This window comes from Gilbertella persicaria, assembly GCF_025201335.1.
Source record: "Gilbertella persicaria strain CBS 190.32 chromosome Unknown B0P05scaffold_4, whole genome shotgun sequence".
NCBI lineage: Eukaryota > Fungi > Mucoromycota > Mucoromycetes > Mucorales > Choanephoraceae > Gilbertella > Gilbertella persicaria.
Genome location: NW_026251965.1, coordinates 363,538 through 376,195, shown reverse-complemented (window position 1 = coordinate 376,195; position 12,658 = coordinate 363,538). Strand labels below are relative to the sequence as shown.

Genomic DNA, 12,658 nt, shown 5'->3' with positions numbered 1-12,658 from the left:
AAAAGTGTCTGATCTTGAAAAGTATTTAGAGCCTTAAAAAAACTGAGCGGGGCTTTTTAAAAAGAAGCGATCGGATGTATACAGCTTTCTTGCTTTTCTTTCTTGTATTTTATATCATAGCCATGACCGAAACTACTATTGCAACCAAGACTTATCATCACTTGAGCCCTGAAGAATACAGAGCACGCAAAGTTGCACTTGTTACTGGTAAATTGACCTGTCAATACAACATTTTCTTATATAATGAATAGGTGTTACTGGTCAAGACGGTTCTTATTTGACCGAGTTCTTGTTAGAAAAAGGCTATGAAGTACATGGTATCATTCGCCGTTCTTCCTCATTCAATACAGGTCGCATTGAGCATATTTACAGAGACAGGCATGAAACAGGTAAACAGCAAAACACGTCTATAGGCTTATGCTAATCATATCCTGACAGGCGTCAAGTTCTTCCTTCATTATGGTGATTTGACTGACTCTACTTGTCTTGTTCATATTGTCTCTAAGGTACAACCTACTGAAATTTACAACTTGGCAGCACAATCCCATGTCAAGGTTTCATTTGATATGTCTGAATACACAGGTGATGTAGATGCTCTTGGTACACTCCGTCTTTTGGATGCCATTCGTACCTGTGGTCTTTCTGACCGCGTTCGTTTCTATCAAGCCTCTACTTCTGAACTCTACGGTAAAGTTGTTGAAACTCCTCAAAAAGAAACTACACCTTTCTACCCTCGTTCTCCCTACGGTGTTGCTAAGCTTTACGGTTACTGGATTGTGGTAAATTACCGTGAATCTTATGACATGTATACTTGTAATGGTATCTTATTCAATCACGAATCCCCTCGTCGTGGCCGTACTTTTGTCACTCGTAAGATTACCCGTGCTGTTGCAGACATTCACTTGGGACGTCAAGAATGTCTGTATCTGGGTAACATTGATGCCAAGCGTGATTGGGGCCACGCTCGTGATTATATTGAAGGTATGTGGCTCATGCTTCAACAAGACAAGCCTGAAGATTTTGTCTTGGCTACTGGTGAGACACACACAGTGAGAAGTTTCGTTGAAAAGGCCTTCAAGGTCACTGGCCGTACTATTGTTTGGGAAGGTGAAGGCGTTAATGAGATCGGCAGAGATAAAGACTCTGGCAAGGTGCGTGTTCGTATTGATCCCAAGTATTTCCGTCCTGCTGAAGTTGACTTGTTGTTGGGTGATCCTACCAAGGCGAACACAAAGTTGGGCTGGAAGCGCAAAGTTTCTTTTGATGAACTGGTAAATGAAATGGTTGTTGCTGATATTGAGTCCAGTCTCAAGTCTTCTACATTAATATAATAATAATAAAAAGAAAAGTCTTTATTGGTATGCTTCTTTATATACAGTTGTCTTTATTGCTTCTTGTTTGCTTTCTTGTTACCTGGCTTTTTATTACCTGGCTTCTTTTCAGTGACCTTTTTTTCGGTAGGCTTCTTGTCAGTAGATTTCTTTTCTTCGTCTTCTTTCTTATCTTTAGCTGCCTCAGCCTTATTCTTCTTCTTTTCTTCACGTTCTAATTTTCTTTTTTTAATCAATTCACGACGAGCTTTAGCTTTTTCTTTAAGTCTTTGATTCTTGGCCTTCTTTCTTTCCTTTCTTTCTTCTTCTTCACGTTGCTTTTTGGCTTCCAATTCAGCCTTAGCCTCTTCGCTTAATTCCTCTTGGCCTGGAAGTTTTCCTTGTTTCTCTAAAAATCTAACTCTTCTAAGGTGAGCCTTGCTCTCCAAATGAACATTCACTTGTTCTTCAGTCTTTAAATGTTTATCAGGACAAATTTCACAGGCAAACACAAGTTTTTCTTCCATTTCTTCGTCTTCGCCTTCCTCTCCCTCTTCCTCTTCATCGCTACCATTATCTTCTTCTTCATCCTCATTGTCGCCCTCGCTATCATCATCATCAGAGCCAGCTTCATCGGCAATCTTGTTGAATGTTTCAATTAATTGTTTACGTGCCTTCTTCTTGTATCTTCTAGTTTCTTCATCGTCAGAATCGTCGGTATTGGAATCAAGATCAGACTCGTCAGAAAAGACACCGTCCAATTTTTCTTGCATATCCTCGGCGTCAAACTCGTTTTCTTCAATCTTTTGCTTTTCCAACTCTTTGTGTGCACGCTTAAACATAATAACAATATAAAGTAGTCGAGAGGGAAAAAAATATCGAATTTATTTATATGATTCGAAAACGATTGCCAGTCCATGTGGCTTTGTTTACCTGCTGTCAAAGTTCGTGCTACTGATGTTCTTGAAAGCATTGATATCACAGTGTATTACAAGTTTTACAGACAAGCGCACTCTGGCCTTTCATAAGTGATAAGCTATTCAAACAATTGGTACTGCATCTGCTGTAGATATAAGAGATCTTGAACCCATTGGTTGACATAGCTAACAAACATCCTTCAAAACTCACTAAACCACGCTCATAACAGCATAGCGGAGACCCTTCAGCTTCACGATGCCTTTTTCGAATGCGTATAGATCAAAAAACTTGTTTGTGTTAAGAAGTAATACTAGAAAAATTTCAGTATATCACAAACTTGCGTAATGTCAGATTCAATTGTGCTGATTTTAAGATCAATTCGGATATAGACGACAAGATTTGATGTTTTGATAAAGCCTGCAGATCCCCAAATAATAAAAACACAAGTCGCTTACTAGATTATTCGAAAAGGCACTTTATCATGATGGCTTTATTTTAGCACAACAAAGATCGAATAGACATCTCTATCTTTCTGTCTGGTACAACAGTCGTCTCGGCCGTTGGTCCACCTGGTGTGACTGTGTGCCTTGATTTATTCTGTGCGGCCGAAGCAGCGGCATTCAAAGTACTACTGGATGTCTGTAAGAAATATTGCTGCGTTGGATGTGTCACAGTCACTGAACCTGTGTTTCTCATGCGAATACAAGCAGGCGAGGATATCAAAGAAGTCGATCCAAATCCAGCTGATGGAGAGGAAAACCGACTTAATAGGGGGCTTGGGCTGGTTACGTTTTTACTTGTGATGGGTGCAATGTTGAATTTAGGAGACGTCGTATTAGATGGTTTATATGAAGAAGTCTGAGGTGCAAATTTCTGAATGGAAGATAGACGGTTCTTGGTGATTGTTTTGGGTGACTTAGTATTGTTGGGCGGCGATGTAGGTGGTGAAGGTGATATGGGTGAGAAGACAGCAAATGGTTGTAGTGTATACAAATCTTCCTCCTGTAGTAAATTACTAAATTCTTGTGGTTGTATTGTTATTGTAGGAGCTACTGTACTTGACCGCGTTTTCACTTCATATTCATGCTTTTTGAATTGAGCAACAATGTATTGCTTCGATAGACTGGAAACATTGTATAAGTCTGCACCCAAACCTCCACCAATATAGACAATCACTTCATACAGTTCATATTCGCCTGTTCTTTTCTTGATGTGAATTGTATCAGAAAAAGACCGAGAACCATTAGCAATGGTACAAAGCGATTGATGGTTTGCATTGCTAAATAAGGCAGACGTTGTTCGTTCTGTAGGCGGTAATGCAAGTGTGTCTTGATCGACAGGACAAGATGCTTTCATGACTTCAATGGAATTATCAATCAATAGTCTATGTAGTCTAGCTAAGCGGTCTGTGTCTTTTGAAGAAATGAAATCATACAATGAGCGATGAGCAAGTTCTTGAGGATAATAGCCCCAACATTTGATTGTCTCATCTGATACTTTGGCACAACAGACTTCCATAGACAGAATAATAGACAAACTTGGACTATCAGCTGTAGGTTGGAAAACACTGTTACTAACTACTGGAACGAAACTATTGATACTAGTCGGTGTATAAGGACTGATTGTCTCTGTTATCATGGGCTGTTGCTGAGGAGTGAGTGGTAATGGTTGAGATATAAATGATAATGGAGGGCTTGTTGACAACGATATGCTAGGAATAACGGTTTCTATAGTTAAGCCTTGGGCAGTAGTTGCATCAACTGATATTGGTGTTTGCTCTACTTGTTGTTGCTGAAACGACTCAATTGGTTCATGTATAAAAGAAATGACAGACGAAGATCGTTTCTTGGGTGAATGCGAAGTAGTTTTTGATTTAAAAGGTGGCACTTGTTGGCTTGGTATAATACTCCTGTTTCTCATGGTAATTGTGGGAGTTTGGATTGTGCCGTATAAGATCTCATACGTATGCTCATTGGAGGAATAGGCTGGCTTTTCTCGAAGTTTTGGTCTTCCTCGTTTCTTATGTTGCATATCTTGGCAAGTATCTGTCTTATTGAGCGAAACACATCGCTTGCAAGGCCGAGAGACTAATATCTGTTTAAGAAATAGATTTAGACACACATTGTCTTCTTACCATCACATGCTAAGTGGGCTATTTTACAATTAATGCCTAATGAAAAAGAAGAAGAATGAATATTGTTTTCATATTACAATAGTCAAGAATTTACAGGCACTTGGAACATGCGATTTGTATCCTCTTTTTGAGCCTTTATTTGCCGTAGATTTTTTGTTGTTGTTGTTCGTCGTAGTGGGTTTACTGCTGTATTCTGTTACTTGAGTAGCCTCATTGTTTGTACAAATATCCGATTTTCCAGAGGAAATACAGCTTGCACAGGGAATACTGGCTGTCATGAAGGGATTAATTAATTTGTTGTATAGCTTTAATTTGATATTTACAATTGCATTCTAACTGATTTTCTTCACATTGTCTACCTAACCAATTAAAAAAATGTTAAAAAGTGTGGGGTAAAGGGATCTCGACGTTACATTGCTTTGGCAGAATCCGTTTGAGTTGGCTATTATCGGGCGAGGTACTAGCTTGTTTTTCAGGAACATTATGATACATCAGAAGTAGTCTTTTTCGCTATGCCGAAAGGAACTAAAAAAAAAAAGAAAGAAAAAAGAAAAAGTAGTGAAAAATACCTGGGATGTGTGTGTGTGTGTGTGTGTGTGTGTGGAGAATTTGAGTTCTTATTTTGGAAAAAAGTCCCACAGAAATTTGTTGGTAACAGTACTAAACATGTTTTAGTTTTGGTTGTCTTTTTAGTCTTTACCTGCAAACTCTATTCTCTTCTTTGGTTTTTCTATGAAAACTAATTCCTGTTGCCCTTATGGTCTTTATGTATATCAAAGGAAAATCATTTTGGCAATTCAACAACCGCCTATTCTCACACTACTGTTTGTTTGGTAGGTATAGCTTACTAACAACTTTGATGAATGTAGTCTACAATGGATCATTAGTCTAGTGGGGTGCAATTGAGTCCCCTTCAATTGAAACTTGCTTTTCCCTCTATTATTATTTTTTCTTGTCTATTATGCTAAAAATAAGTAAATAAACCGATTCCAAGTATGATGTGAAAAATGCACCAAGTGTAAAAAGCGGGAACAATGAATTAAAGTGGGACAGAGTCATGTCAGACCTTTTTTTATCAAGACGTCTTTTGTTGATCAAGTATGAGCATTTCCTTCGGAAAATCAGTTTTCCTTAGTGTTAAGAGCAGCATGGATTTAAGTTTGACCAGAATTCCAAAAATGATCATCACCACGTATGATCCTTAAAAGAAAAAAGGCTCAAGTTGTACCTATCTTTCCTAGGTATATGTTTTCTTGATCTCATTGCAAATGTAAAGAAGAACCTCTCTTTTTTTAACCAGAAACTATGATAATATGACTGGTCATCACCTACAGTCGATCTAATAAAAAGTCGTGTGTTCGGACAATTCGAACCCTGGTGCTAATTACATAATTGACTTTGTTATATTCTATACGTCACAAACATTGAATCTGTCCTTGATCCGCAATAAGCCTCCAATCACAAAATCAATTCTCGCATCATCGTCGGATCATCGATTGCTTTTGTTATTAGATATTGTGATATCAACGAGTTATCTTTTATCAAAGTATTTTATCAGAAGAAATCAACAAACAAGTAGGACAAGTCCAAAAAACACAACCTATTTTGCAAAAATCGGGCGCAGTAAAAACATATGCCACTTGCGCGATTCGAACACGCGACCTTGTCTTTACGAGAGACACGCTCTACCACTAGAGCTAAAATGGCTAGCTTATTCGTGAGAAGTTAAATGTTTCTTGTGTCTGACTTAAAAATACTAAGAAAGTGGTGACGTAAGCAGCTACTCCGATCCGAGTTGTTTTTGTCCGTGCCGTTTCTATACTATGGGTGTACGTAGTAAAGTGGTGAAGCACCCTCTGAGTAATGGCTGTTCTTGTTCTGGGTGTTGTAACAGGTGTTGGTGATGATTCTGGTGCGTTCGTGGTGAACATGTGGATCTAAGGACCAACAAGAATACTAGCAAGCAAAACAATAAGCCATCGCTCATTTCATACAGGTTATGTATTTTCTCAACAGTGTTAATTCCCATTATTTTCTTATACTCTTTCTTATGCAAGCAAATCAAGACCTTTACTATCTTTACTTCCTTTTTTTTACCCGTTATCTGTCTGTACCTATCTATGTTCTTATCGTTGTATCTTAGTACATTATATTTTTACTATCTAATTCCGTTGAATTGTATAAAAGCTGAATGAGCAAAACCTAATAAAATTATCGAACTTTTCTGAAAAGGATATTTTTGAAGGAGATTACCTGAAAATCTGGTGCTATTACATTCGAAGTAGGTTCTTTACAGTCTTTCCTTGGTGCTCGTGTGTAATAAGTGATTAATCGGTTATCTTACTTCTAGAATATCTGCTTCAATTCTTCTATAAACTCACATATCATCACTGTCATTCGTAAAAAATTTAAAGTATTATTATTAAACTTAAAGTAACAAAAGTAATGGCGTAAGCAAGTATTCCGATTCGAATTTGCCTATGTCCGTACCGCTTCTTTGCTGTGGGCGTACATAGTAAGGGTTAAAGCACCCTCTGAGTAATGGTTGTTCTTGTTCTGTGTGTTGTAGCAGATGTGATGTTTTGATAATAGAGAGTTATATGATAAGATAATTTAGAGACATAGGTAGATACTTTGAGACTGTTTTATACAATTTTATTGTTATCCTTTTTGACTACAAATTATTCTAGCATATTTATACATGAAGAGATGTCGGAGTAAGTAGTAGTAGAGTTCATGCAAATGACTGAGTCTCTATTATCATAGACTACTTTAAATTAATTAAATAATGTAAATTATGGACTTCGATTATAAGTCTTGATCTATTAAAAGATACATTGTCTTATTCAGTACAAGAGGTTCTTTTATGTATATTTCTGACGTAAATTGATTATGATATATTTTAGTATGTAATTGAAGACTTATTTAATGTCAGATCATCACAAGAATGAAAGGAGAATTTACATAACCAATTCCCAGGCACAAGCTGTCAAGGTGTTAAGTAATCAATAATCAGTAATCATAATTAGTCAATAAATCAGGTAGTATAAAAGACAACCTGGAAAAGATATATTTTAGAGGATAATCATTATTTTTGTAATAAAGAAGTACTGAACAGTCTCACTGTATTTCTTTGTTTTCTTTTTATTCTATTCTATTTTCATTTCACAACCCAAACATCACAGCATACATACTGATATCCATATTTTATAACAATATCATCGACATCCTTCGGAGCCATGGACTATATACATAATATTTAAGTATTTAGAGTAAATGGATGTGATTATTAGCTCTTATAACAAACATAATTTGAATTTGATATTGCAAAAATCTTCTCAATATATTTTCAAGTCTTTCTACAACTGCATTCTCGTAGGTGGTTGCCAGCTCCTCGCAGGCCTCAGTAATGCACTGGCTAGCTCCTCCAATAGCAGATGGAAAACTTAATTTTTCTTTAATAAGATGAACTTCGTTAAAAAACATTATAACAGACAAGTCGATCTAACTATTGTTGATGATCTGGTATAAATGACTTTAAATAAATAAAAAAAGGCATATTATCACAAATAAGTCTTTTCTCATAACAAGAACATTTGTCATATATTATTATTATTATTATGCCAGCTAGTCATAGTTTGATAGCAATAAAACTGAGTTCATTCTAAACAATGATATAGCTGAATCAACATTTACACTCCTACGGAATAGAGTCATATAATCCAGGAACCAATAAACAGATCTCATCTTGAATGATAAATAACTGTAAAGATGGTTCACAAAGTATATTTTATTGAAAAAGTCAATACTCTTGTTCCATCTAATATAACCTTCAGCTCATCAAGTCCTATCTCAGATTACATCTAAGGACATAATCCAAATCATATATAAACCTAGAATATAAAAAATCTCTCTCGAACTTTTACCTTAATGAATATTTATAAACGGTCTCAAAGTACTTCCTACACGTCTCTTTATTTTTTTATAATTTTTATATTCAATTTTTTTATTTAAAACGTCCCAAAACACCACAATAACCAGTCATTTTGATATTGCTTCTCTAACAATTGATTTCCCTTTACAGATAAATGTCTAAATGTAAACCCTCATTCATCCAAAAAGCTAATTCTTTTTCTGTTTAATTTCCATTTTATTTCGTCCAAAATAGGTCTGGAAATTAATTTTGATTCGTCCAGAAAAAAACTAACGTCGTCTGGATTCAAAGTAGAAATACTGTATTTTATGCGTTAGACCATAAATATTCTTAATAAACATAATACAGCCTTTTTTTAGCATTAAAATTCAGTTCAATAATAGTCAAAACATCTTTGAAAACAAAAAGTGCTAAAAAAGTGTTTTTTTGGATCGCCATTGCGCTCTAGATATATGACACAATACTCAAATTACATCGAAGTGACAAAAAATGCAAGATAATTGCCCTCAAAGATTGAAATTATAGCGTTTTGGCTGTAAAAACATTTTATTTGTTCTAGGCAGCAGCACTTTTTGCCCCCCCCCCAATGGAAGGGAGATCAGTACCAATGATACTGCATTCGAAAGTTCCATTTTAGGGGTCTTTGTTAATATAAAAAGATGTAGATTTGTACTAGTATTGATCGAGAGACCATCATCCAAAGGTCATTTGCCTCATAAAAAAAGCAAAATGAATTAAGTTTTATAGCTAATTTAAATGAAGAGCTGTCAATACAATCATGGTAGTATTCAATGGCTCTTTTAAAGCTCAATGTTAAAAAAGAAGTATTGCTATAGCGATTCTCTTCATTTCGGTAATTAACAATTGCAAGCAATACAGAAAGTTTCCATTGATATAAGCATAAATGCTAATCTAACATTGCAAGGCGCATTGAGAACAAAAGCTTGTTTAAAAGCAAAAAAAAAAAAAAAAAAAAAAAAAAAAAAAAAAAAAAAAAACCACTTCAAATTCTGATAGCAAAAGTTCGTTTTTCCTTGCACATATAACTTAAATGCGTCCATTCAAACTACTGACTTAATTTTTTTTTTACCACTACAATGGTGTCATTGTTGGTTCTATTGACAATGCTCAATTGAGTTGATTGTCCTTTGTCTATATAGACAATGAGCGTAATAAGTCACGTTAAAAAACTCGGGAAGTCTGTATGTGTCAAATTGATTCCGACCCTGGCCGGATGTCCCTAATAAGAGTAAAAAAAAAAGTTTTCTTTCTACTCCTTTGTTCTCTTTATTTTTAAAAAACTGTCAAAAAACATACACCATGTCACTTCGGGCCATCGTCTTAAAAAGTAGTATGCCTTTTACCAAAAGGACTACCTTTGCTTTCCGCTCTTTACCACGCTTGCCTCTGACTCCTTCAGCACAACACTTTACAAGGTCTTTACGAGCTCACCGCTTTTATACCTCTTCTTCAAAGGCAGGCAAGCAACAACAACAAACACTTAAAATAAACTCTCTAGCATCATCTCCAAAAATCATTGAAGCAGCAAAAACAACAAACACTGAGCCCAAGACATCAAAACTCAAAGAATTAACTAAGAAGTATGGTGTTGTAGGTGTTTTGGTCTACCTTGGTGTAGGTTGCGTGGATTTAGGTATTACCTTTGGCGTTATTCAATTGGCTGGCTTAGACAAAGTAAAGGCATTAGAACAGGGTGCGTTGGATATGGTTTACAATACAGGAGAAAAGTTTGGATTGAAACGAAAGCCAGTTACTGCGCAAGTAAATGAACCTTCTGATTTATCAGAAATCAATGGTGATATGGTGAAGGTTGAGGATGATACCCCCTCTCTTGCTTCTGTGTTCATCTTGGCTTATGGCATTCACAAGACATTGTTACTTCCCGTTCGATTGACGATTACAGCTGCAATTACACCTGCTATTGTGCGTAAATTACATCAGATGGGATGGGCTCGTTATTTCCCTAGACTTTTGGGCGCTACCAGTACACCAAAGAAACTATAATTTCCTTTAGAATAATACCACACCACTATTTGTCATTTTCATTGTCCTCTGTAATTTTATAATAAAACACGTTACATATACTCGTTTTATTTAGTTTAATTGAATACGATCTGTTTCTGTAGGACAATAAACGGGAAGATCAGAGTCCCAAGTATAAACATCTGGTTTGCTTGCTAAGGGCTGAAAGAAACTGTTCCATAATGTCTAGAGCACAATAAAGGTTATTCATATTTCATTTAAATAGTTACTTTACCTTAGCTACATATTGATGACCCAGTTCACTTGGGTGGAAGCAATCAATGTTACTATTTTGAGTAAATGGAATAAGTCTCAAACAAAAATGAAATTTGGATTTGTTACCTAAGGCCTTGTACAGGAAATGTATCAACCTTGATGTTTGCAGGAGTGTACATGACACCAAAAGAGTCTGTCTGCAAGGATTGATATTTTTTAGCAATAGTATTCAATTGTTTGGTGTATCCTACAAGGCAATGAATATACTTTTTTGTCATTTCCATATTTACCAGCAGCTACTTCATCTATCTTGGGACGATTTTTGGGATCAATGGCACAGGGGCATTCAAGAGTATTAATGATTAAATCAGAGTGTTGGAAAGGTTTACAGTAATCCTGGCCAGCAGTGACAGTATATACCTGAGTGACATTAAAAGTACCAACTATAGAAAGATTAATGTTAGCAAAATGTAACACGGGTCTACTTTACTTACTCAAGTTAACAATGACTCGAGGTATGTTCTTTCTGATACGTTCAATTGCATCAGTGACATGCTTTCCGTATAGAGTAGGTGTTAAGGTAGGAATTAATGCGTCAATACATGAAGCACATTGATCATTACTACCAATTTGCATATTGATGAGCTTCCAGTCCTTGTTGTAGTCAATACCAGGCAAAAGCTTCATAGCTATATGTTTTTGAAGATAATCAATTAGAATATATAGGTTGTTCATTCATGTAAATTACCTGCAATAAGATAGTCGAGTTGATGATCAAGGTTAGGAGCCATTGATGCACTTTGTGCTGCATTTAATACATCCTTAGATGGCTTGTCTATTAAACAATGCATAAGCAAGATTCTCCTTTATGATGCCATGACTTACACTGAAAGGGAGGACAAAGAAGTCCATAGCAAATTTCGACAAGATGTGAAGATTTAGAAGCACCCTTCAGATTTGAATTATATCTTTTGATGAAATTTGGAATAGTGACGGCACCTGCATCACCACCTGCACCATAGCTAACACCACGGTATTCATTCAAGCTTTTAATATTCAGAATATTATCATCTTGAATACCTTTAGCTGCAAATCCAGCCATGATACTACATATCAATTCAACACCAGAAATAAATGCAATCAATAAAAATATACCTGTCACCAAGGGCAGCAACCACCTTGATATCATCAGGACGAAGATCAGAGACACTGGTAGCAGGAGTAGATCTTGACTTTAAGGAAGGACATTTGTCAATACTGGAGGCACTAAGGGCTTGAGTGACAGCTACTAAATTGAGTGCAATGATAGCACAAGAACCAAAGGAAAGACGCATTGAGAAAAATAGGATAATGTTGGATTCTCTTATATATTCAGGGCTTCTTTTTATATGTTTATGATGTATAACAAGAAGCCAATGTTACGAAAATTCGCCTTCGCATTGACACTTTCAGGTTACATTTTTGAAATTGAAGTCATGCCGTGAAAGGTCATTTGTGAAAATTTAAGAGAAGAATCGTATTTCACTCATGATTCGTATTTTCTACACTTACTTTTGAGAAAAGTACAATCTTTCTTGACAAGAATTATGCATATCTTTCTGTTATGTGTGTACGCTAGTAACACAAAAGAGTGTCTATACTAAACATACTATTACGCAGTAATGCGCCTTTACAAATGATCTTGCCTTACGATATGCAAGCTAGTCTGTTGTGCATTGCTACTATCCTATTGTATAGTTTTGAGTCTACATAACATATACGCGTATCAAGCGTTCCTAGTTTGCGTAACCTTGACCGATGGATTCCTAATTTGTTTTGAGAATAAAAAAGATGACATGTGAATCTTACAATGAACGCTACTTTATAATTTAATGCTGGATGGAGAAAAGGAGAAAATAACTAGTGACAATCAATGCTTATTGAAAGAGGCAATAGTCAAATGGTACTTGTGCGTGATTAGTACAAAAAGATAGCATTGAAGTATATACCAAATTTGGCCGAAATTTGATTGTATAAAAAGTATATTGCTTTACTAGGAATAAAGCCATGCATGATCACAATTATAGAAACGTATCTTCTCATATAACACCAATTCACATCTGC

General features: G+C 35.8%; 6 protein-coding genes and 1 non-coding gene across 7 annotated transcripts; 2 read left to right on the top strand and 5 right to left on the bottom strand.

Annotated features, from left to right (window-relative positions):
* Positions 1-122: 122 nt before the first annotated feature.
* B0P05DRAFT_462196 (GDP-mannose 4,6 dehydratase) lies at positions 123-1,331 on the top strand (the record flags this gene model as incomplete). The annotated part of the gene is made up of 3 exons (XM_051574107.1): positions 123-219; positions 252-389; positions 439-1,331. The coding sequence occupies 3 exons, from the start codon at positions 123-125 to the stop codon at positions 1,329-1,331; spliced, it is 1,128 nt and encodes a 375-aa protein (XP_051438742.1).
* Positions 1,332-1,360: 29 nt separating this feature from the next.
* B0P05DRAFT_525628 (uncharacterized protein) lies at positions 1,361-2,158 on the bottom strand. Its single transcript, XM_051576334.1, has one exon. The coding sequence runs from the start codon at positions 2,150-2,152 to the stop codon at positions 1,385-1,387; it is 768 nt and encodes a 255-aa protein (XP_051438741.1). The 5' UTR covers positions 2,153-2,158; the 3' UTR covers positions 1,361-1,384.
* A 565-nt stretch (positions 2,159-2,723) lies between these two features.
* Positions 2,724-4,640, bottom strand: B0P05DRAFT_583541 (uncharacterized protein; the record flags this gene model as incomplete). The annotated part of the gene is made up of 3 exons (XM_051582253.1): positions 2,724-4,315; positions 4,363-4,398; positions 4,457-4,640. 3 exons carry the CDS (start codon positions 4,638-4,640, stop codon positions 2,724-2,726), a joined length of 1,812 nt encoding a protein of 603 aa, XP_051438740.1.
* Positions 4,641-5,996: 1,356 nt separating this feature from the next.
* On the bottom strand, positions 5,997-6,069 carry B0P05DRAFT_t15. The gene has a single exon. It is a non-coding gene; the product is annotated as a tRNA-Thr (tRNA).
* Positions 6,070-6,164: 95 nt separating this feature from the next.
* Positions 6,165-6,484, bottom strand: B0P05DRAFT_525620 (uncharacterized protein). Its single transcript, XM_051576333.1, has one exon. The coding sequence runs from the start codon at positions 6,389-6,391 to the stop codon at positions 6,179-6,181; it is 213 nt and encodes a 70-aa protein (XP_051438739.1). The 5' UTR covers positions 6,392-6,484; the 3' UTR covers positions 6,165-6,178.
* A 3,066-nt stretch (positions 6,485-9,550) lies between these two features.
* B0P05DRAFT_525618 (uncharacterized protein) lies at positions 9,551-10,396 on the top strand. Its single transcript, XM_051576332.1, has one exon. It carries the CDS (start codon positions 9,617-9,619, stop codon positions 10,319-10,321), a length of 705 nt encoding a protein of 234 aa, XP_051438738.1. The 5' UTR covers positions 9,551-9,616; the 3' UTR covers positions 10,322-10,396.
* Positions 10,397-10,565: 169 nt separating this feature from the next.
* On the bottom strand, positions 10,566-11,889 carry B0P05DRAFT_462375 (uncharacterized protein; the record flags this gene model as incomplete). Its single annotated transcript, XM_051574113.1, has 7 exons — positions 10,566-10,626; positions 10,682-10,802; positions 10,846-10,998; positions 11,050-11,244; positions 11,304-11,390; positions 11,441-11,661; positions 11,711-11,889. The coding sequence occupies 7 exons, from the start codon at positions 11,887-11,889 to the stop codon at positions 10,566-10,568; spliced, it is 1,017 nt and encodes a 338-aa protein (XP_051438737.1).
* Positions 11,890-12,658: the final 769 nt, after the last annotated feature.